This window comes from Ambystoma mexicanum, chromosome 2q, assembly GCF_040938575.1.
Source record: "Ambystoma mexicanum isolate Mex_15411 chromosome 2q, UKY_AmexF1_1, whole genome shotgun sequence".
NCBI lineage: Eukaryota > Metazoa > Chordata > Amphibia > Caudata > Ambystomatidae > Ambystoma > Ambystoma mexicanum.
The window spans coordinates 1,439,342,641-1,439,367,666 of NC_090924.1; the positions used below are offsets into that span (position 1 = coordinate 1,439,342,641).

The 25,026-nt window shown below is 50.0% G+C and overlaps 1 protein-coding gene across 1 annotated transcript in view; it reads right to left on the reverse strand.

Moving 5' to 3' along the window:
* The window catches only part of LOC138570244 (E3 ubiquitin-protein ligase TRIM15-like), a 541,749-nt gene that overhangs the window by 123,114 nt on the left and 393,609 nt on the right, over nt 1-25,026 (reverse strand). Inside the window, exon 5 of the mRNA XM_069648994.1 lies at nt 24,744-24,892. Within this exon, the coding sequence (XP_069505095.1) occupies nt 24,744-24,892 (149 nt within the window). The remainder of the gene's footprint in view (nt 1-24,743; nt 24,893-25,026) is intronic.

Genomic DNA, 25,026 nt, shown 5'->3' on the forward strand with positions numbered 1-25,026 from the left:
CGCCTCTGACTCCCATGTAGGATCCCTCGAAGGGGATGATGAAACATCTGAAAAAGAGTCTCTAGGTTCTGACTCTGAATCTTGCAAGTCCCCTTCCTCCGGGTATGAGCGTGGAGGTTCCTCGCTAACTGGACGGGAGGGTGGATTCCTCATCAACCGCGTAGAAGGACCCAGTTCGTCGTCGGTAGGTATCACCGGCATCACCAAAGGTGCACCTATGAGGGGTAACTTTGTTTTCAACTGCTTCAGAAGAGACTGTAGCGTGGACAATACTTGCAAGGATAATATTGATTGAGAGTTTAACAAAGGCGATGAAACGGGGACACCTTGCTCCCCCACAATCGGCTACGAACCAACCCCCTGTAAACCTAGATCTGCTGGAACAACAATCTGTTCTCGATCCTCCTCCACTGATGATATCGAGAAGGCCGCCTCCTGCTGTAATAAGACTTCTGGCAGAACCGCATCGTACACCTCCGGCTGCCATGCCCTTGGAGGGTCTACCATCGACGATGTCAATGTGGAGACGTCTATCGTCTCTATCGGATTCGCCGGGGCCACTGCAGGCGTTACCTGCATCGACGGCAACAAACTCGTCAACGACAGAGTCTGTCGACGATAGTGGAGGCTGTGACGCAGCCTCTTTAGGTGATGCCGCCTTTTTTGAGCTAGATCCATGCCTCGTTGCATCTCTACTCGAGGAAGACCTGTGATGGTCCCCTGAGGAGGAGGTCTTCAAAGGATCTTTTCCTATTTTCGATGAAGATGAAGAAGACTTTCCTTGGTGGCGATCCCGCCCATGCTTCGATGAGGATTCCTTCGCCGGGTGTTTCTCTGAGGGGCGTGTTTCCATAGATCGCGGTTTCTTCATCTGAGGTTCTGCTGACACCGACCAGCGATAGGATTCTGCCTTCGATGACTTAGGCCTGGGTGCTAGACTGTGCGCAGATCCTACCTCTGATGAAGGGTAGGTTCCTTCATTTAGCCACGTCACCAGACGCCTATTCCGACACTTTAGCGTTTTCTGTGAGAAACCCTTACAGATCTCACACTTGTCCGCCGAGTGATGTGGATGTAGACAGTACAAGCAATCCATGTGCCCATCACCTTCATAGACGTTTTTCAGTCCGCACGTGGCACACGGGCGGAACAAAGCCTTTCCAGACATTTTAAACTAGAAACTTTCAAAAGTAGAATTCAACTTTGTACAGAAGTAGAAAAAACACGAGGTGCTTCCGCTACTTTGGAGACGGTTGAAATCTGAAGTGAGCCGTGGGGGTTGGGCTATTTATACCCTACGTCCTATTGGGTCATGCGTAAGCGGCCCAAAACGATGTAGATAGGACACAGAAGTGTCAACATTTTTCCTATGGAAAACGTCTTTATAAATATACCCAGGGTTCCCAGCCTGACGGCGAGGAATATTCTAAGCATGAGAATCCATGAAAGATACAATGCTGGAGAAATAAATCAGCTGCTCTTTTTGGTCACTAAACATGACAGCTGCTGGAGATTCTGCATAGACATCCGTCAAGTTAATGCCATTTTGGACTTCAATGCCTATCACATGCCACGCATCGATGACCAAATTGATCAACTCGGAGCAGCCACCTTTCTATCTACCCTAGATTTAACCAAAGGGTACTGGCAAGTTCCCATATATGGGCCAGATGAAGAAAAGACAATGTTTTCAACGCCTCTAGGACTATTCCAATTTAAAGTCCTGCCTTTTGGCTTACACAGCACGCCAGCCACATTCCAACACCTCATAGATGAAATCCTGCAACCCTACTCCCGATTTCTGTGGAGCTTATATTGACGATATCGTCATTTAGACTTGGGAGGACCATCTCTTCCATCTTTATACCATCATGTAAATCCTCAGAAACGCTGCCCTAACTGCTTATCCAGCAAAGTGCAGATTGGCCCAGTCAGCCATAAAATACCTTGGCTTCTACGTAGGAAATGGGAATGTACAGAAGCAAAATGAGAAGGTAAAAGCCATCTTAGATACACCAACCCACAAGACGAAAAGAGATGTTAGAGCTTTTCTCGGGTTAATAGGATATTACCGTACGTTTATCCCCAGCGTTTCAGACAAAACAGCCTGGCTGACAGATAAACTTAAGAATGCCAAACCCCAGAAACTTCATTGGAATGACGAGGATGAGATATGTTATAACACCTTGAAACAGACTCTGCGCCAGAACCCAATCCTGAAGGTAGTCGACTTCTCTGAAGAGTGTGTATTACATACGAATGCCTCCCTTACAGGTTTAGGAGCCGTCCTGTCCCAGGTTTGCGAAGGATTGGAACACCCCAATTATTCACTAGTCGCAAGCTGTTCCCATGTGAAAAAAAGACTCCATGTTGGAACTAGAGGCCCTGGCCATCAAGTGGGCCATTATCCATCTTAGATACTACCCATTAGGATGAGAAATCGCACTTGTTACAGATCACTCACCCCTAGTTTGGATTTGCCAATGCAAAGACTATAACCCTCGGGTCATGTGATGGGTTTCTAGACCTACAACCCTATTGTTTCACTGTGGACCACCAAAAAGGAAAAGACCAGGAATATGTAGAAATGTGGCTACATCGCATGGAGGAAGGGTATGTGAGGGAGTTAGGGAAAGTTCAGGAAGATGAATCCTGAAAAAAGTGTGAAAGCAAAGGGAACACTGTTTACAGGAGTGAACTCGACAGAGGGAGATCCACAGTGAATTGTTTAAAAAGACAATAAAACTTGTGAATGCATGAGGTGAAAGTATTTTGGAAAAGACCGTAGTGAACCCGACGTCAGGAGACTAATATTCGAGGGGTCTAAGCCCGGAAGAGGGGGATTGTTAGGTAGAATTCTCGATTTTATGTTAATTCTCTTCTACCTTAGAGACCCCCAGCTCTTTTCATGGACTTTAGGACTTTTATTTATTATCCTCGAGATAGTGAGACCTTTTTGACCACTCTCGCATGTATTTTTCTTCGATTTGAACCCTGTGGTTCTTTTGGTTTTGGAGACTGACAAACTTTATAGGCATCATCGTTTTGCATTGTGACACACAGCACATTTCAGTGCAGTGTCACAGAGAAATTCTTTGGATTTCTGATAAGGTTTAAATACCTTCTCTTGGATAAGCTACTGTTACCAAGAGTAGTAAAGTAAAATTGACTTTACTTACCTTTTCCTCTTTGTAGACCCAGCACACACTATCTTGCATAGAGTGCTGGAGGGGTTACTTAGTATCCCCTGTGTCTACCTTCTCATGTAACAATTGTATGCTACCATTTCTACAATTAATGTCTGGTGGCAGTGGTTTACTTTTTTCTACCATTGTGCATTTTTACCGCAGGCTGAATCCTCAGCTGCAGTATTGCACCCATGGCTGCCCATTTTGTCAAAATGGCCCGGACTTTTTTTTTCCGCCATTTGTTAGAAAGGTGCTTCTTGAGATTTACTCTGCACGCTAAACCAGGTTTGGCTCCTTTGTTTGTTTTGTCTTTGGCAGGATTCACTGGTGAAGCCCGCCGCTGGCTCCTGTGTCTTGCAGGGCAGGAAGCGAGGGAGGTTCCTGAAACTCCCTGTGCTTAGTCTCCTTGGTTACAGGAAGTACCCAAAGGTGATTAGCTGGTTGGCTGTCCTTGGAGGACAGCCACCCTGCTGTGTGAGTAACAGCTAGGCTACGAATTAATGGGAACGACTTGCATAAAAGCGAGTTCTTTTACAAGGAAGGCAGAGTCGACCACTGGATGAAGGAACCGAAGAAGAAACTGGAAGAGAAGCTTGCTGCACCCTTCTGAACCGTTGGTTTGCCCAGTGAAACGCTGCTGCAGTGCTGAAGCTCTGTATTTCGAATTGGCTAGAGAAGCCCGGAAAGGATGACTTCTCCTCTTGGGTCGGTGGGACCAATCAGCCCCAAGACGAACTCAACTGGCACCCCTCTCTCTCTGCTGGCTGTACTTCTTTGCTGCGGCAGGAACCAAATGCCAGGGAACAGGAACACCGGAATAGAGTGCATTGCCTTTAAACCGGACCCGAACTCCAGGAAGATCTTCAAGACTCCCTCAAAGCAGGACTAACCAAGCCTGAGCCACCTCAACAGAGTGTTGGACCCCAGAAGCAAGGAAAGTCCACAAGGTGTCCAAGACCTAGGGTGGTGCTATTTGCGAGTAGCTGAAACTGCTGATCTGAACTGTGCCCATTGCTGCCGCTGACCTTCAAACCGTAGTGCAGGAGTTCCCAGACGTCCTCCTTTGTACCCCACGACTAAGGCCCTGGAACAACCGGGAAGCATTCAGAACTGGAAATGCGCCGCTCCCACAGAGAAATGCAGTTTTCTCTGGTGTGGATTCCAGATCAGAATATTCATGTACGCATCCTGAAGGTCCACCACGCTGAGCCAGTCGCCCATCTGCAAAGAGGACTTTATCTGACCAGGCGTGATCATCTTGAATTTCTCTTGGGGTAGGAAAAGATTGAACTGGGAAAGGTCTAGAATGGTACGCAGGCCAGCCTGGTTGGATTTGGGCACCATAAACAGTCGGGAGTAGAAGCCCTCCCCTCGTTCTCCTAAGGGAACGAGGGGCGGATTCCACCGCTCTGAGATCCAGTAACTTCTGGATCTCGGCCCTGAGGGAGGGCGACCCCGACTGCTGGAAAAGAGGATTGATGGGTGGGGTAAGGGGAAGGGGTAAGCGGAAGCCCGCCCGCCCGAGCGACTGACAAGACCCATCGGTCCTCGGTAATGGTCTGCCACGCCTCCCAATGAGACACAATGCGTCCTCCCACCGGTGTCTCGTGCGAGCGCAGAGAACCCTCATTTGGCTGGGTTTTCAGTGGCGACACCACCTGAACCTGAGGAGGGGGCTGAGGAGCGGGAGAAATATCGACTCTGTTGCTGCCTCCGGCGGGAATTTCCCAAAGGGTTATCGACTCGGTGGGATTTTTGGTCCAGAAAACCCCTAAAGCAAGAGGAGGGCCGGGGCTGTGACAACGGCCTCTGTGTCCTAAAAGGTGGTTTCACCAGGACAGACAAGACAATGGCGGTCTGGGTTCTATCCTTCGTTTTGGTCAGCTCCACATCCGTTGTAGAATGAAAAAGCTCCTTGCCGTCGAACGGCAGATCCAAAACCTTATCCTGCACCTCCTTAGAGAACTTGGTGGCATGCAGCCAAGCCTGAAAAGAAGTATCCACTCCAAGTATAAGGCCTCGGGCCGAAGTGTCGACATGATGAGCCGCCGCCTCCAGCAGATACTTAGCTGAGACCCTGACATCCGACAAACCTGCCTTTAAGTCCTCAAGTTTTTCAGCAGGGATGAATTCCTCAAACTCCAACAGACCTTTCCACATTTTCATATTCGCCCCCGCTAACACCAGTTCTGCATTGGCCTGACGCAATTGCAGGGACGAGTTAGCAAACATCTTTCTTCCAAGGGAGTCAAGAAGCTTATCCTCTTTGCCCAGGACCTGTGTAGTTATCGTAGAGAAGGGTGCCACAGGTCTGGATTGCAAAGTGGCCGCAGCCACGACTGTGGAGGAGGGTGGTGGACAAGACGCTAAGGCCACCTCTTCCAAAGAATGAAGCCTGTAGCGCGTGTCAATTTTCTTATTGACAAACAGTCCAGACTGTGGTTTCTCCCATACTCTATGGACCTCGGGCAAAACATCCTTTTGCAAGAACAAGCCAGGTGCCTCGGGTACTAGAACATCCAACAGACACATCATGTCCAGCACATGGTCGTGAAAGGCTCTGATAGAGCGGGGCTGGTCTTTGCCGTCTTGATCGCCCTGTACATCATCCGATAGATCCGGATCAGGTTGAGACACATCCGGCACCACAATCGCCTTGTCCACTGGAGACAATGGAGGCGGGGGTGAAAGAGTTGGGGGAGGCCCAGCCGGTAAAGGGGGCGCCGGCGGAGGCACAGGCAGCGTAGCCGGGACCGTTGGCGCTGGCGGGCATATCTCCCTAAACAGGCCCTTAAAGTACTCCTTCATGGGGTCGGAAGGCATACGTTTCTGAAACTTGTCGAAAAAGACGTCCTCCGCCAATGATTTAGGCGTAACAGGAGGAGGCCTTTCATGAGGAGGGTAATTCCAAGGGCGCAGGGGGAAGGGTTGCCAAGAGGGCCCTTCCCCACTGTTGTCTACATAAATCAAGGGTGCTGATGCCGTCGGCAGCGAGACATTGTGCGGTAGAGGCATCCGAGCGTTCCAGTCATAAACTGGACGAAACGGATGTGCACAAGGAAACCGATGTTCACCTGAAAGAGCACCCCTTGCACCTAAGGCCGATGGCGTAGTTGCAAGGGTTGTATCCAAAATGGCTGCCGTGATCTTGGCGGGAACGGCCGCCATTTTGGTCGGCACCTGAGGAGAACTGCGACACGTGTGGAAGTGAGGCAGGGACAAGGAATCCACTGACCGGGTATTTGGCTGCAGTCCCTGAAGTTCTCCTGCTGCAATCTCTTATTCATTGCTGAGGTACTCTGTTGGCTTGGGTATATACTTACCTTAAGCCTGTTGGGATTTCTGTGTAGCTTTGGGGCGTCTTCTGTGATTGGGAGGTTCCTCATCCAGTACACCCAGTCCCACTGCTAGAATCCTGCTGGGGTGTCTTCTGTGAAGCCCCTGGACCCTCTTCTAACCCTAGAAGTAAAGTACTCACCTGATGATTTTATTTTATTTTTCTTCTATTCTTCTTGTGTATTTTAACAATTGTTTATAAATTGAAAAGTTGAGTAATCAGCTAAATCAATACAAAAAATGTTTTTTAAAAAATGAGCACCCTTAGGTGCCTTTACTGCAGCTGTGATTACAGCCCACGGTAAAGGTGCACCAAATCAGTAAAAGGTATCACTGACACCAGCCATTAAAGCTAAGCATCACTGTAACAGAATTGTCACAGTTTTAATGTGAAAGGGGATATATTGTATCTCCCCAGCACTCCACATAAGGTGGGGTGTGCTGGTTTCACAGAATAAAATGTAAAAGGGATCCAAAGATCCTTTCTACCCTTGGGAACTGTAGTTCACTCATGGTTAGCACAAGAAAGTTAATAGGGAGCCCCTAGGGCAACCCAGCAACAACAGGCACTTATTGCCAATAAGTTGTTAGACATGATAACTTTAAAAAGACACTATGGAGTGTCTTACAACTGACACGCATAAAAAGAGTTAAAGATTAGGTGAGTGTGGAAAAAGGTTTCCATTCACTGAGGTATTAATGAAAAATATCCCACTAGAAAAGCAAAAAGTTCTGGAGTTGAACCAGAAAGAAAGATTTACCAGCTCTGTGTAAATCTTACCCAACAGCCTCTCAGAACTGTTGGTCACCTTAGTCTCTAAACGAGGGTCCTCGGACCCGAGTCCGGTAGAAGCCTCTTCACGCCGTGCCTTGAACTTCCGTTCGGTATCAACAAGCCCAGCCGAGAACGCTCCGGTTCCCCCAATACTCAGTAGAACTAAGTCTACAAACAGCCCCCACAGGAGGGGCTTCGGATTGTGATCCGGTGACAACAGGCCCTTTACGGAGACCTTCTGAGAAAACACTTTTTAGGCCTAGACGGCACCTCAGGGCAAGCCCCGGTAATAGAGCCCTTGACGCTCCTCCCAGACCGGGAAGACCACGGAAAGGAGTCCCCCAGCCGGGGTGCCCTAAAAAGTAAAGAACTTACCGGGTGTTTCTTCTTCTTGTCGATGAAGGATTGGAAATGCGTAGGAGGAGTGCGCTGAAATACCTCCTCCCACTGCTCTAAGCAACGTTGAAGCACCCGGACCGAAAGTGAATCGCAATAAAAACACGAGTCCCACTGGTGCTCAGGACCCAAACACTCTAGACAAAGATGATGGAGATCTGCCCTAGCGAAGCGTCGCTGACAGGAAGAACAATTCGGGAAGTCTAGCTGAAAAGGCATAGACAGACTATCACGCGATCGCAAGCGAGAGCCAGAGAGGAGGAAATTGGAAGAAAAAACCTTTTGCAGATGCAAGTGCGTCCAGTCTCAAACGAGTTGAGAAATGGACTGATAGGCGATGGGCGGGGCAGTGCTAAAATGGGTGGGGTTACGGCCGCGTGCAGTACCCTGTGTAAGAGAAAGGAAGGACTAAAATGTTTGCAAAATTTTGATGCTTTTACAAAGTGCTCCGGTCCCATCCCACAGGACGGTGGAATGTCCCATAAGTATGGAGGAAAGGGGACGGGACGTAGGAGTATACAAGTTACTCACCGTAGTGACTAATGTACTCCTAGTCCATAGTCCCCTTTCCTCCGTACTGTATGAGCATCCCTCACTAGGGACAGGAGAGGGAACCTTTTTCACCAGAAAAAATATCTTACCCTTTAAATTTAGATGCGCGTGGGGTGCGGCCTTGGGAGTATTGCCTAATTACACCAGTATTATGAAGGGGGGAGGATGGTGGGACGTATGTAGGAAAGGGGACTATGGACTAGGAGGATGTTAGTCACTACAGTGAGTAATTTATAATTACTCCTACGTCCCGTCGCCTTTCCTCCATACTGTATGGGCGAGTACAACTGAATGTAGCCCTAGGGTCAAGAGGAGCTCTCTTAGGAAAACAAGTTCCTTAATACTGCCTGACCAAATGCCACATCTGACCTGGAGCTGGCATCCAAGCAGTAGTGCTTGCAGAAGGCCAAGGGCGTAGCCAAGATAGCCACTTTGCAGATAATCTGCCACGGCACGTGCCTCTGGAACACAACCGCAGTGGCTTTATCTCTGATTGCGTGGGCACGCATGTTTGCTGGAAGAGGTTTGTGCTGCCTATCATACGCCTCCTTGATGGCCGTAACCATGCACCTTGCTATGGAAGCATTGGAGGCCCTACAGCCCGGCTTTGACCCACCTAAGGTGACAAAGAGAGCGTCTGAATTGCGGGAGCTGTTGGTCCTGTCAAGGTAGTATGTCAGCGCATGCCTGACAGTCAGTGCAGTGCCCTCTGAGCCTCATCCTTGGGGTCCACGAAGAAAGTTGGTAGCACTATCTCCTCATTCAGGTGAAAAGAGGAAACAACCTTAGGTAAGAATGTGGGGTGAGCTCTAAGCACCACCTTGTCCTTATGAAAAGTAGTATAGGGCTCTGAAGCCACCAGCGCCTGGATTTCACTGATCCGGCGCGCCGAGGTAAGGCCCACTAGAAGGGCCATACTAATGGTGACTAGCCTGATGTCTACGGGTGCCATAGGTTTGAATGGTTTATGTGCCAGTGCCCCCGAGAGCACGCTGAGGTCCCACACAGAGTGTGGTTTCTTGATGGGCGGATAAAGCCTAGTGAGGCCCGCCAAGTGTCTTTTAACCACTGGATTAAAGATGAAAATACTTCCTCCTCCGAATTCCTGTAGGCTCCAATAGCCGCCAAATAGGTGCAGCATGTGTCTACCTGCACCCCGAGTGTGCTAGGTGTGTAGAGAAGGATAGCACGTCATCCAACTTGCAGTACAACGGATCAACCTCCCTTGTTTCTGCCCAGTGACAAAAACCTAGTCCACTTGCTTTTGTACTGGCTCCTGGTAGCATCGCTCCTAGCCCCTTGTATAATGTCAAGGTCAGCTTGCAACAGCTGCAGATACCTCAGTGTGACCTGGCCAGGCACCACACTGCGAGGGCGAACTTCTGGAGGGTGGGTTGGATGACTGTCCCCCCCCTGCTGAGAGAGCAAGTGTACTGGGCCCAGCGGAAGGTGCTCCAGGTCCTGATCCGACAGGCTGAGAAGTTCCGAGAACCATGACTTGTTGGCCACCAGAGAGCTATCAGGATGATGCGTAGGTGCCGAGCCTCCCATATCTTGCAGATTACCCTGTGTACCGGAGGGAAGGAATACACGTTCATGTTGTTCCACTGGATCTGCATAGCGTCGCTCCGGGAGCCCCTGTCCTGTCCCTGCCAGTACGCAAACCAGGGGCACTTCCTGTTGTACGAATTGGCGAAGAGGTCCTCCTGAGGATGACCCCACATGTCAAAAATCCACTGAAGGACCCGCTCGTTCAACTGCTATTCATAGTTATCTGCACCCAACCTGCTAAGCCTGTCCACCTCCAGGTTGGATTCCCCCGGGAGGTGTATTACTGCCAGGTGTATGTCGTTTAACAGAGCCCACTCCCAAATGTCGACTGCTAGAGTGCAGAGGGGAAAATACCTGTTGCCACCCTGCTTGTTGATGTAATACATGCTGGTGGAGCCGTCAGTCTGAATAAGGATCACCTTGCCGGCTTTGAGAGCGAGCCAGATGGGCATCAACTCGAGCCAGTTGATGTGCGCCGCCTGCTCCTGATGGGACCATACCCCGTGGACGCTGTGGCTGCCCAAGGTAGCTCCACAGCCCTCTAGGGACGAGTCTGTGGTGATGGTGACCTGAGATGCTGGGTGACGGAAGGACCTGCCTATACGCAGGTTGCTGTCAGTGCTCCACCAGACTAGGTCCTGGCGGAGCTGATGAGGAATGCGGACCATCTCTGCCTGGGAGCCCTTCTCCTAGCTCCAGGAGGCTGCAAAGCGCAACTGCAAGCGCCTCATCCTGAGCCACGTATGGGGCACTGCGAGGAGACATGCTGCCATGATGCCCAGAAGGTGTTGGAACCACCACGCAGAGGTTACTGCTCTGCTGAGAAAATGCCCCGTGGCCCTCTTGATGGTGATGATCTTGTCTGAGCTCGTATTCCAGATGAGGCCCAGAAAGGGTAGACTGTGTGTGGGCTCCAAATGGGATTTCTTGAGATTGATTGAAAATCCCAGCTTGTATAGTGTCTTCATGAAGGCGGAGTCGGTGTGGTGGACTGCTCCGGAGACTAGGTATGGGTAGACGTTGTGACCCTAAGCAGGGTTGCCACTGCGTTCATCAGTCTTGTAAAGACCCTGGGGGCCGAATTGTAGCCAAAGGGTAGAACCTTGCATTGGAAATGGAAACCCATGATGCTGAACCACAGAAAGGGCTGATGGGTTGCCAGATCGGGACGTGTAGGTAGGCATCCTTCAGATCCAGGCAGCACATCCAGTCTCCCGCACAGAGTGTCTCTGCTAAAAGCACTGGGCTAACCATATTGAACTTCTGGAGAGGAAGGGAAAGGTTCAAGGTAGAAAGGTCCAACATAACTCTCAGGCCAGCCTGGGTCTTCTTGTGTATAGTGAAAATCTGTGACTAAAATCCCAGACCCGCTGCAAGGCTGGGACTTCCTCCACTGCCTGACTCTCTACGTGTGGAGTGAATTTCCACCAACAGAGTTGCTGTCCCAATCTGTGGTAGAGGACAGGAGGGGAGGAGAAAGGTGAAGGAGGGATAGGTAGCTGGAAGCCCGTGGATACTACTGAACGGATCCACGGGATTGTGAACATTGTCCGCCAGTGGTGAGAGAGAAGGGCAAGCCTGCCCCCCACAGGAGACTCGTGGATCTGGATGGACGTGTCATGCCTTGTTTCCCTCTGAGGCTGGGGACAGGAAAAAGCCCTTGTGAGCCGCCTTGTGCTGCTTGCGCCTGTGCTGGCTCAGGGATCTTTCCGGGTGCCTGGACCATCTCTGCTGGAAGCCCCTGAAGCCTTCAAAAGACCAACCCTTGTCTGAGTGCTGGTGCACCTGGCTGTATGCATAGGGGGTGGACTTTGTGAGGATCGATAAGGACTTGGCAGGCTGCAAACAATTTTTCTTCTTATCAAGTTCCTAGACAATAGTAGAATAGAACAGATCGCCCCCCTCGAAAGGAAGGTCCAGTATTCGCTCCTGGACATCGGGGTTGAACTTTGTAACCTGTAGCCAGGCCGTCCTCGTCATGTCGGTAGCAATACATACAACACGCCCAGAGGTGTCAATGTGAGACACCATGGACTCCATTATGTCCTGCGCTACTATTTTGGCTTCAGCCAGCACAAACTTGAAGCAAGCCTGGCGGAGTCAAGCAGGAGCATAGTGTTACATGCTCGCAGAAGTGGTAGAAGTGCACTGGCGCGGTGCTCCTCTGCATTTTTTACGTTTGACCTTTCCTATGCTTTTATTTTAAAAGGAGTACAGTTGTGTTTTAAAATGAAAGTACAGAAATAAGCCACTTTTTCCTCTTCATTATGCAGTGATGAGTGGGCCATGCATACAGCAGTGGGTCTGGCTTTTGCCGGACACGCGACTTTCCCTAATTGCGCGCCTATACTGCTCCACCCAGCCCAGCTACAGCTCCTTTATTATGATAGGTTATTTATAACGCTCTTAATACCCAGAGATTTCTAAGCGCGGACCCGGGGATCGAACCCATGTTGCTCCGCGTCTTATTGCTTCCAAGGCGAGCGTGTTTCCCCTGAGCTATCCTCCCACAACATTGCACAAGAGACTGCCTGTGCAGTGTCGTATTGCTTCCAAGGCGAGCGTGTTTCCCCTGAGCTATCCTCCCACAACATTGCACAAGAGACTGCCTGTGCACGCAACCGTGGAGTACTGAGAAGACACAGCAGGTAGTTACTATTTTCCATAGTTAGCCAGCCAACCTGCTGGCGACAGGAGGATGCAAGGATGAAGCAAGGGAGATCAAAGAGTCCTGGTAGCAAAGTCAATAATCTTGTCAAGGGGAAAGAATGCATAAACAAAAGGAGGAAACTGGCACAGTAGTCCAGTTTAGGGAGGATAACAGTGTTTAGGAAATGCCTGGTGGTTTTGAAGGGAAGGAGATGCCCGATTTCCGTACTATTTAGCAAGTTGAGGTGATCCGCCATTGCTGTTTTACAAATTAACGTAGAGAATGTGTGTGAAGGGTTGTAGATGACACCAAGATATCTAGCTGAAGAGGAGTGGGAACTTGATAGGCGGGGAGAAGAGAGAATTTGTCAGGGAAGAAAACACCTGTTTTGGAGGAGTTCTACAAAACAAGAGTATAAGGCCATCCAGTATTTAATAGCATAGAGAAAGTGGGAGATTTTGGTAGACAGGTCAGTGGACAGTCCAGGAAAGGAGAAAAAGATTTGGGTGTTGTCTGTGAAGAGTTGGTACGAGTACCTAAAGGAGGAGATATGTGTACAGTGTGAACAGGAGGGGACCCAAGACGGAGCCTTAAAGAACTCCATAAGAGGAGCAAGGTGAGAGGTGGTGTTCTTCCAGGAAGCATAGAATTGATGAGGTGCCCGTAGGACTCGATCCAGGCAAGTTCTTGATCACGAAATCCCAAGCAGAGAGAGTATGGAGAAGATCAAAGTGATTGACGGTATCAAAGGAAGCAGATAAAGCAAGAAGGATTATGATTTAGCAGAGGCAATAAAGTTGGAGATATTCATGAGGGCTGTTTTAGTGGATTGGCAGAGGGGTGTCACGGTAGGGACTTTTTTTTGGTATAACGTTCTTGCCAAATGGCGATATACCATGGTTATCGCGGTGTAGCCTACATATGTTATACAACGCAAAGCAGGATTTGGACTGCACCCTTCACCAGTGTAGTGGTCATATGGCACGTGACTCTTGTCTAAAATATTAGCCTTTGTTTCCTTAAATAATTACACTGATTCGAAAAGTAACAAATTACCAAACTGCCACAGAGAGACTGTTAATTGGGAAAACTAAACTCCCTTCTCTCCCTAGGCACTGTGGCGTCACTAAGTGACCGTGAGCACTGCACACATCACCAGGCAAAAGAGGCCTGTTGGCCAAGAGTAAGTGTAGGCAAGATTAAGGGTAGGCAGGAACTTCATTTCTTTCAATTGAAATGGAGCCTTGAGGGTGCAGATGGAGTGAGCTGTGAATATGACAAAGAAAGCTTACAACCTTCTTCTTAAGTGATCATTTGAGGTTCAATTTCCCCACTGGCTGCTTTTCTTAGTTCTTCAGTACAGAGGACAGCACGTCTCAGAATCAAGACGCAGCTGAGACTGATACATTCCGTCAAGAAGTAGGTCATCATAAAATAGAGGCTGTCTCACTTTAAGGGCCTAATTCACAGAAGCGTTTTATAATGGCAAAACCCTATTGGAAATCACTCTGTGACTAAGGGGCTAAATGTGTACCTGCTGGCCAAAGACACATCTCCCCAAAACGTGCTTAATAATACCTTCTAGGTGAAAGGATCTTTTTCTAAAGATCTCTTTGCAAAAAAATCGATTTTGAAAGACCGCTCAGTGACCACACAGGGCGGTCTTTCTAAATCTGTCATGCCTCTGCCATACACGAGTGCACGCAGGGGCTGGCAGGCTCAGCGGGACCGGGAAGTGCAGGACGAGGAGAATGGATAAGTGTGTGGCTGCATGGGTGTGTTGTTTGTATATATATATGTGTTTTGAATAAGGGAAGTCTTGGGAGGCGGGTGGTGCGAGGAAATAATGTGGGAAAATCGGAGGTGGGTGGAAGAGAAAAGGGGAGCTCGGGTGTGAAAACCCCTCCTCATTTTAAAAAAAGGGTGTTCTGTGTGAAAAGACCTCATTATTAAGGTCTCGGGATCTATGATTTAAAAAAAGGTATTTTTCTCATGAGACCTTAATAATGAGGTCTTTTCACATAGAACCTAATAATCACCGACCATTTTCGCCCTGTTTTCTATTATTTGCTATGGGATGGTGGTGTAATAAATATTTTTGGAGCCTAGTTAAATTGAAGGAGTGGCTCATATTATGCAAATACAACAAAGAGACTAGGGATTTCCCCCATTGCAATATACATCGGTTCTCCATGGTATACTATAATAATATAATCCATACAATTCCATGATCATTTATAAACAAGTGTTATTCCTAGTCCTTATGATATATTGACTGGGTGCTCGGGTGCTCGGGTATGCATACCTCTCAACCTCAGCTGCCCTGAGGGTGGGTGAAATCACAAGATGTTCTTTTAGACGGATGAGAGCCCAATGAAATGAATAGACAGTTCAATCACCCGCCAAGTCATTATCTAAGCTGAGAGGTACAGCGGTGTGCTTCAGGGATACAAATCTCCAGCACCCAAAATTGCTTGTACCAGAAAAACAATTCTTCACTGGCCTTTTGAATTTGAAAACCTTCATCAAACACTACATTTTAACATATACATAGGTAGCGTGTTTCAGGTGCAGGCATGGGCCCCACGCCCCCTAAAGAACATTTTGAAATTGGCCCAACTCACTGCCAGATTATCCATTAGACCAAGTAGGCACCGGCCTATCGGCCCCACTCCTTTTAAGGGTCCGTGACAATGGATCAAAATAAAGCAGTGCAGAAAATTAAAAACGTATTAGGAGATAATTTGCCTGGGGGCCTCCACAGGGTTTTATCCAGCACTGGCCCCACTCATCTTGTGCTGCCCTTCATATACCCAGAAGGCAGCTGGGAAATTGAGCTTTCCTAGCAATCCCCAACCGATCACTGTGATGCTGGAAATGTATCGGAGGGACAGGGCTTCCGTATCTTTGTCCTTTATTCCTTTTTATCATGTGTTCTGTCTATTTTTCCGCACAGGAGTTCATGTGCGACTCCTGGCGGTGCAGCTCTGCCTCTTTGTTTTCGTGAACAGACCCTTGGGATACCCTTATGGCACCCATTGGTGGGGGTACAAACCTGCATCCCTAGTGTATGTTTTTGGACATCTGTGTGCGGCCCACAGAGAAGGGTATGGGCTGGTGGCAGCTCCAGGCTGAATTTCACAGGTGCTCCGAGTATCCGCCATTTTGGGATACCCAGACCCTGCAATAGGAATCCCCGTGGCTTCTTGCTTTTTATTGCCTGTTATCTTGTTTTCCTGAAGTCCTGGGAAGCCCTGACTCTGTCCCTTCCCCTGACTGGCTGTTGGGTGGAAGTTCCATATATGGTGTTTTGGGGAAGTCCAGGCCAGACTGGCTGGAGCCTTCCCAATGACTGTATGTTGTGGGTACACTTTTGGGGTGGGAGCTGGGTGAATGGAGTGTGTGACCAATATACACTTCCTGTTATGGGTGTCTAGTTTCTGGTGTGTGACACAATGATTGAGACGGCCCTGCCCGAAACTAGTATGAATACAGTGTGGAGTGCTGAATGGCGGGGTGCTTGTCCGAATCCACTTTCCGGGTTGTGAGTGTCTGGATGGGGAAGAATGGCCTCAATACACTGTAAGCCTGATTGGCTGACTGCCTGCCTGAATGCCCTTCTAAATGATTGGTTGCCTGAGTGTGACCCAGCAGTGTGAATGAGAGACCAACAGTATATCTGGGGACCTCTCATTGATGGAAATCGTTCAGAAGCTGAAGTCGAAACTGATGCTTAACTTTGAGGCCCGCTGGAAAAAGAAGAATTGCTGCTGCTGTCCTTGGCCAATCTGAAAGCTGCATGACCATCAAGGAACTGATCCAAGAGAGGGCCTGGCTGGGAGACCTCTTTCCGAGCTACGAGGGACCATCGTGCACCCACTAATCTTCACCAAGGCTCCCTGGAACTCAGACCCTCGAAAGGCTGCCGACCGTAGAAGGGGACCGCCGAGGAATCACGAAACAAAGTGCCAGGAGATTGAAGAGGCGATATCATTTTAGAATTGCCTGACAACAAAGTGTGTTATTGTGATTGTGCACATAACGTTAACTTTATTTAAATAAAGATCATTAACAGTGTGTGGACAGTCCTTGATGGGGGCTTTGGGACTACACTGTACTCACCTCCTGAGAGCTTAAGCCTGGATTGCTCGTCCACATTACCAATCAGTGAACCTTGGCTGGGGTGCTCTGTGCCTCTGCTCTGCCATATAGAGAGCATGAGTACAGACACCCCCCCCTCCAGTCTTTACAATCACCTCAAAAGGGGGCGCCAGTGTGGTGTGAACACGGACATTTTAAATCGCATGTGCGTGCCCACTACAGGCCCTCGTTGTCATTCAGTATGCCACACACGCTGCCCCAGCTGCACCACGGAAAAGAAAGCAATGCAGACACATGCCGTATAAAACGCCCACAATATATCTTATATTTACGGAATAAAAAACCTCTCATTAGGGTGGGTATTTTCTCATAGAAAGTGTCACTAAATGATAACGGCCAGCAGTTCCGAGCTCCCACCCGTATCTTCATGCACAGTGAGCCCTCTCTGGTATAGTGCAGTTCCGAGCTCCCACCCGTACCTTCATGCACAGTGAGCCCTCTCTGGTATAGTGCAGTTCCGAGCTCCCACCCGTACCTTCATGCACAGTGAGCCCTCTCTGGCATAGTGCAGTTCCGAGCTCCCACCCGTACCTTCATGCACAGTGAGCCCTCTCTGGCATAGTGCAGTTCCGAGCTCCCACCCGTACCTTCATGCACAGTGAGCCCTCTCTGGCATAGTGCAGTTCCGAGCTCCCACCCATACCTGCATGCACAGCGAGCCCTCTGGCATAGTGCAGTTCCGAGCTCCCACCCATACCTGCATGCACAGCGAGCCCTCTGGCATAGTGCAGTTCCGAGCTCCCACCCATACCTGCATGCACAGTGAGCCCTCTCTGGCATAGTGCAGTTCCGAGCTCCCACCCATACCTGCATGCACAGCGAGCCCTCTGGCATAGTGCAGTTCCGAGCTCCCACCCATACCTGCATGCACAGTGAGCCCTCTCTGGCATAGTGCAGTTCCGAGCTCCCACCCATACCTGCATGCACAGTGAGCCCTCTCTGGCATAGTGCAGTTCCGAGCTCCCACCCATACCTGCATGCACAGTGAGCCCTCTCTGGCATAGTGCAGTTCCGAGCTCCCCCCCATACCTGCATGCACAGTGAGCCCTCTGGCATAGTGCAGTTCCGAGCTCCCACCCATACCTGCATGCACAGCGAGCCCTCTTGCATAGTGCAGTTCAGAGCTCCCACCCATACCTGCATGCACAGTGAGCCCTCTCTGGCATAGTGCAGTTCCGAGCTCCCACCCATACCTGCATGCACAGTGAGCCCTCTGGCATAGTGCAGTTCCGAGCTCCCACCCATACCTTCATGCACAGTGAGCCCTCTCTGGCATAGTGCAGTTCCGAGCTCCCACCCGTACCTTCATGCACAGTGAGCCCTCTCTGGTATAGTGCAGTTCCGAGCTCCCACCCGTACCTTCATGCACCGTGAGCCCTCTCTGCTATAGTGCAGTTCCGAGCTCCCACCCGTACCTTCAGGCACATCGAGCCCTCTCTGGTATAGTGTAGTTCCAAGCTACTACCCATACCATCATGCACAGCAAGCCCTCTCTGGTATAGTGCAGTTCCGAGCTCCCATCCGTACCTTCGTGCACAGTGAGCCCTCCATGGTATAGTGCAGTTACAAGCTCCCACCCGTACCTTCGTGCACAGTGAGCCCTCTCTGGTATAGTGCAGTTCCGAGCTCCCACCCATACCTTCGTGCACAGTGAGCCCTCTCTGGTATAGTGCAGTTCCGAGCTCCCACCCATACCTTCATGCCTAGTGAGCCCGCTCTGGTATAGTGCAGTTCCAAGCTCCCACCCATACCTTCGTGCACAGTGAGCCCTCTCTGGCATAGTGCAGTTCAGAGCTCCCATCCCTTCGTGCACAGTGAGCCCTATCTGGCATAGTGCAGTTCTGAGTTCCACCCATGCCTGCAGTTCCAGGCTCCCACCCATACCTTCGTGCACAGCAAGCCCTCTCTGGCATAGTGCAGTTCTGAGCTCCCACCCATACCTTCGTGCACAGTGAGCCCTCTCTGGTATAGTGCAGTTCCAAGCTCCCACCCATACCTTCGTGCACAGTGAGCCCTCTCTGTTATAGTGCAGTTCAGAGCTCCCATCCCTTCGTGCACAGTGAGCCCTATCTGGCATAGTGCAGTTCTGAGTTCCACCCATGCCTGCAGTTCCGGGCTCCCACCCATACCTTCGTGCACAGCAAGCCCTCTCTGGTATAGTGCAGTTCCGAGCTCCCACCCATACCTTTGTGCACAGCAAGCTCTCGCCCATACCTTCGTGCACATCGAGCTTCCACCCATACATTCGTGCACAGTGAGCCCTCTCTGGTATAGTGCAGTTCAGAGCTCCCATCCCTTCGTGCACAGTGAGCCCTCGCTGGCATAGTGCAGTTCTGAGCTCCCACTCATCCCTTCGTGCACAGCGAGCCCTCTCTGGTATAGTGCAGTTCCGAGCTCCGACCCATACCTTTGTGCACAGCGAGCTCTCGCCCATACCTTCGTGCCCATCGAGCTCTCGCCCATCCCTTCGTGCACAGTGAGCATCTCTGATATAGTGCAGTTCCGAGCTCCCGCCTGTACCTTCGTGCACAACGAGCTCTCGCCCATCCCTTCGTGCACAGTGAGCCTCTCTGGTATAGATGAGTCTGGTGAGAGTCTTGAAGCCGTCACCAGCCCCCAGCCCTATTGTGCATGTTTGAGTGCAGTGCAGGCTAGGCAGCACTTTATTTTCCAGGCACTGGCAGGCGGGGTGCAGTGTCCGCACCGCACCGTTGGTGACAGTGGCAAGACTGGCACTGCACTGGCCTTTGCCTATCCACCAGTTCTGCCCCAGTCCCCGGCGGCACTACCACCCGAAAGCTATTGCTTAGTGCGGTGAATGGTGATAAATGCACACTTGTCCTAGACACCATAGAAACATGTAGGATCCTGCTGGCTGGGTGCTTGCTCTCTGCTCCCTCCCTCTCAGATAACTTCTCATTGCACATTAGTGCTATGAGACCAAAACGAAAATACAAAAATGCTCCCTTTACATCTGCGTGCTGTCAACAGGCACAAGTCCCACGATAAGGTGTCCCCTTCTGTGCCCCCTCCTCATGATGGCCCTGATGCTTTGCCAGGCCATGGCCCAGGCAATACGGGTGGGGCTCAGGCTCTGTTTGCCGTCTGCACTGGAGCCTTGTGAAACCTGCAGACAGACACGCCCTGGGGCTGCTGAGCAGGGGTCGTGGGGGGCAGAGGGGAGTCCAGCAAAGCAGGAAAGTGGGGAAAGCCTTCTCTGTCCATGTGTGCAACCTGCATGGATTTGCTTTTGCTGCCAGGCAGGAGCAGAAACTAGCTTGGATGGGGTCACGAAGGTTGTGCATGTCAACATATTTAGTAAGGTAGTTCAATACCGCTCTTTCGAACACCATAGAGTAGTGAGGAACAAGCGACACAAGTCAAACGTTGGTCAGCAGGTTTGGGTCAGCACCTCGCTTTTTCAGAAGGGATGACCCATAGTCATTTTTAAAGTAGAGGGAAAGGAGGCTGAGTCCAAGGACAAGCTGAAGAGATTAGCGAGGTAAGAGGCCACTAGAGGGGCAATAGGCTTGGCAAAAGCATCTGATGGGGCACAGGAGGGGTTAGCATCAATCAGCAGTGCAACGATTTCCTCAGTGGTGGTGTGACTGAAGTGTGAGATAGAGGCAGTGAAGTATGGTAGTGTAGGTGCAGTGAAGAAAGTACGAGGAGGAGGAGGGAGTAAGAGGAGAGTGATAAGAGATTCCCTGATTTTGGAAGCACAGTATCCAGCAAGGTCACTAGCTGAAAGAGTAGTTAATAGTTATGTGTTTAGGAGAACTAAGGAATGAGTTTAAGGATACAATGGAGTGGTCTGAAAGAGATGGCTTGGCAGTAGTGTAAGTTGCTAAGAGAGGAGATCAAGCGAGTTGCTTGCAGAGTGACTAGGTAGGTTTTGTCAGAGCAGGTCTTTGCAAGACTTCTCGATTACTACAGTATAGTATTGTGCTGTGTTGAGTTCCCTTTGATGTATGTACAGTGACATACAAGAATTAGACAAGACGGGAGGGAGGGCCTTACCGGTCAGGTAATGCTCCTGGGGCCATATTTAATGCCCCCCCCCTCTTAGGGACATATTGGCATTAGTACCCCACCATGTCATACCAAGGCAACCATTTCTTGACTCGAAGAAAACTCACCAAAATAAATGGCAGTCGGGGATCGGGCAGAAGGGACTACGTATAGTACATTCTCCCTTGCCATGGTGGCCATTAAAACCAATATGACAAAAAAGTAAAAAAAAACATTGCCACCATGGAAAGGGACGAAGGGACTACATGTAGACCCTTTTCCCTTTCCACGGTGGCCAGTCGCGGATAACACTCAGGTCGCCGCAGAGGCTCAGAGCCTTCTGAGGCTGGTAAGGCCCGGGCAAGGTTTATTTTGAACCTGCAGTAACACATTATCTGTGTATTGAATTTAACCACTGAAGCAAATCTAAAAGAAGTCGTGGCTATGTAACAATACCAGATGCAACAATTCAACATTTGGGACAGTTCTGCTAACTCAGACAATGATTAGGTTTGGTAAGAGTGACAGTACTCTTGAAATGTTCCAAGACTCGACTTCAAAACCTTGAGGTCATGGCACTTTTGTAAATCCTGTTCAGTTCTGTACCTTATCTTTACAACGAGAACATGTATATAGCAGTGAAGCCTTTGATGTACACTCTTTGGTTCATTTGGCCACTGTATTGGTTTGCAGATGCTATAGTTGCCACTCTATGATACAACAGGCCACCATTACAACTTAGAAGCTGTACACTGCACCATCAGAGGTACAGATCTTGCCAGCTCCTCCTAGGATATGCGTCACAGCCAGTGCCGATATAGCTGGCTGCTGCCACTCCCATGAGATTGCATCCTTGCCTTCTTGGATCCGTGCAGAGATCCCAGGGACACCAGGCATTTTATCAGAGGTACAGATCTTGCCAGCTCCTCCTAGGATATGCGTCACAGCCAGTGCCGATGTAGCTGGCTGCTGTCACTCCCATGAGATTGCATCCTTGCCTTCTTGGATCCGTGCAGAGATCCCAGGGACACTTTGCAGGTATCTTACCAGGCATTTTATCAGGGGCACAGATCTTGCCAGCTCGTCCTAGGATATGCGTCACAGCCAGTGCCGATGTAGCTGGCTGCTGTCACTCCCATGGGATTGCATCATTGCCTTCTTGGATCCGTGCAGAGATCCCAGGGACACTTTGCAGGTATCTTACCAGGCATTTATCAGGGGTACAGATCTTGCCAGCTCGTCCTAGGATATGCGTCACAGCCAGTGCCGATGTAGCTGGCTGCTGTCACTCCCATGAGATTGCATCATTGCCTTCTTGGATCCGTGCAGAGATCCCAGGGACACTTGGCGGGTGTCTTCCCAGGCATTTTATCAGAGGTACAGATCTTGCCAGCTCCTCCTAGGATATGCGTCACAGCCAGTGCCGATGTAGCTGGCTGCTGCCACTCCCATGGGATTGCATCCTTGCCTTCTTGGATCCGTGCAGAGATCCCAGGGACACTTTGCAGGTATCTTCCCAGGCATTTTATCAGGGGTACAGATCTTGCCAGCTCCTCCTAGGATATGCGTCACAGCCAGTGCCGATGTAGCTGGCTGCTGTCACTCCCATGAGATTGCATCCTTGCCTTCTTGGATCCGTGCAGAGATCCCAGGGACACTTTGCAGGTATCTTCCCAGGCATTTTATCAGGGGTACAGATCTTGCCAGCTCGTCCTAGGATATGCGTCACAGCCAGTGCCGATGTAGCTGGCTGCTGTCACTCCCATGAGATTGCATCATTGCCTTCTTGGATCCGTGCAGAGATCCCAGGGACACTTTGCAGGTATCTTACCAGGCATTTATCAGGGGTACAGATCTTGCCAGCTCGTCCTAGGATATGCGTCACAGCCAGTGCCGATGTAGCTGGCTGCTGTCACTCCCATGAGATTGCATCATTGCCTTCTTGGATCCGTGCAGAGATCCCAGGGACACTTGGCGGGTGTCTTCCCAGGCATTTTATCAGAGGTACAGATCTTGCCAGCTCCTCCTAGGATATGCGTCACAGCCAGTGCCGATGCAGCTGGCTGCTGTCACTCCCATGGGATTGCATCCTTGCCTTCTTGGATCCGTGCAGAGATCCCAGGGACACCAGGCATTTTATCAGAGGTACAGATCTTGCCAGCTCCTCCTAGGATATGCGTCACAGCCAGTGCCGATGTAGCTGGCTGCTGTCACTCCCATGGGATTGCATCATTGCCTTCTTGAATCCGTGCAGAGATCCCAGGGACACTTTGCAGGTATCTTCCTAGGCATTTTATCAGAGGTACAGATCTTGCCAGCTCCTCCTAGGATATGCGTCACAGCCAGTGCCGATGTAGCTGGCTGCTGCCACTCCCATGGGATTGCATCCTTGCCTTCTTGGATCCGTGCAGAGATCCCAGGGACACTTTGCAGGTATCTTCCCAGGCATTTTATCAGGGGTACAGATCTTGCCAGCTCCTCCTAGGATATGCGTCACAGCCAGTGCCGATGTAGCTGGCTGCTGTCACTCCCATGAGATTGCATCCTTGCCTTCTTGGATCCGTGCAGAGATCCCAGGGACAATTTGCAGGTATCTTCCCAGGCATTTTATCAGGGGTACAGATCTTGCCAGCTCCTCCTAGGATATGCGTCACAGCCAGTGCCGATGTAGCTGGCTGCTGTCACTCCCATGAGATTGCATCCTTGCCTTCTTGGATCCGTGCAGAGATCCCGGGGACACTTTGCAGGTATCTTCCCAGGCATTTTATCAGGGGTACAGATCTTGCCAGCTCCTCCTAGGATATGCGTCACAGCCAGTGCTGATGTAGCTGGCTGCTGTCACTCCCATGAGATTGCATCCTTGCCTTCTTGGATCCGTGCAGAGATCCCAGGGACACTTGGCAGGTGTCTTCCCAGGCATTTTATCAGAGGTACAGATCTTGCCAGCTCCTCCTAGGATATGCGTCACAGCCAGTGCCGATGTAGCTGGCTGCTGTCACTCCCATGGGATTGCATCATTGCCTTCTTGGATCCGTGCAGAGATCCCGGGGACACTTTGCAGGTATCTTCCCAGGCATTTTATCAGAGGTACAGATCTTGCCAGCTCCTCCTAGGATATGCGTCACAGCCAGTGCCGATGTAGCTGGCTGCTGCCACTCCCATGGGATTGCATCCTTGCCTTCTTGGATCCGTGCAGAGATCCCAGGGACACTTTGCAGGTGTCTTCCCAGGCATTTTATCAGAGGTACAGATCTTGCCAGCTCCTCCTAGGATATGCGTCACAGCCAGTGCCGATGTAGCTGGCTGCTGTCACTCCCATGAGATTGCATCATTGCCTTCTTGGATCCGTGCAGAGATCCCAGGGACACTTTGCAGGTGTCCTCCCAGGCATCTTGACCACATGTAAATTGAGGTCTGGATCGGACATCATTCGCCAACTGGCCATAACTGTTATGTCCTTGGGACACCAAAGCTAGAGCCATGCAGGACTACAAAAACATGGCATGAAAGCAGTAAAAGGCAGGTATCAAACGCTTACATGGTGGGGCGTGATGAAGTTTATACCAAAATTCAAGTTTGCGCTGCACCAGTCAACGTGCACCCTGTTCGACCCAGTCTACCTCAGCGGAACCCCACCTTACACCTGCTAGGCAATACATACAGGCAATATACATCCAAAGCACCAATAATCCAGACAACTAACTCTGGTCTGTCAGATTTTTGAGCTACAAGACGACTGCACTGATGGGCAAGGATACAACTCTGCCAAGTCCTATCAATGTCAGCTAGGTCATATACCAAACAGCTTTGGCACAGACACTGACATCAACACGGGCACATGGTACGTACAGCCAGTTTCAGGACTCTGCATTACATTTTCCATGGGCATCTCTCTAGTGGGAGTACAGCTGGATTGCACCCTCCAACATTAGGGAAAGGTTTCACACAACTAGAGAAGAACCCATAGCCAGAGATGTGCATTGGGAGATCAAGGTACTTTGTGTCTCTGAGTGCTTACATTACAGCAGGATCAATCGGGTGAAGTCACTTAACCACTCAGGAAAATGTTTACAAAACAATCAGGGATAACTCAGATTCAATGTAAGCGCATGAATAGGTTTACCTTTGTGATTTTTCATCAATTGTATGGGGTTGTTCAATATCGTGTCGCATAAAAAACTGGCTTGGCATTCAGGTGTCTTCTTCACGTTCTTTACTGAGAGTTTCTTTGCTTTCATTGTCCCAGATTTTTGAAATGTTATATTTTCACATCTAGAACGACACATACGTTTATTACTGCACTGACAACAACAGGAGACTGACACACAGTCCCTATACCAGTTAACACAATCATGGCACCTGCACAGAGTAAGACATCAGTTTTCAGGATTGCTGTGGGAGGACAC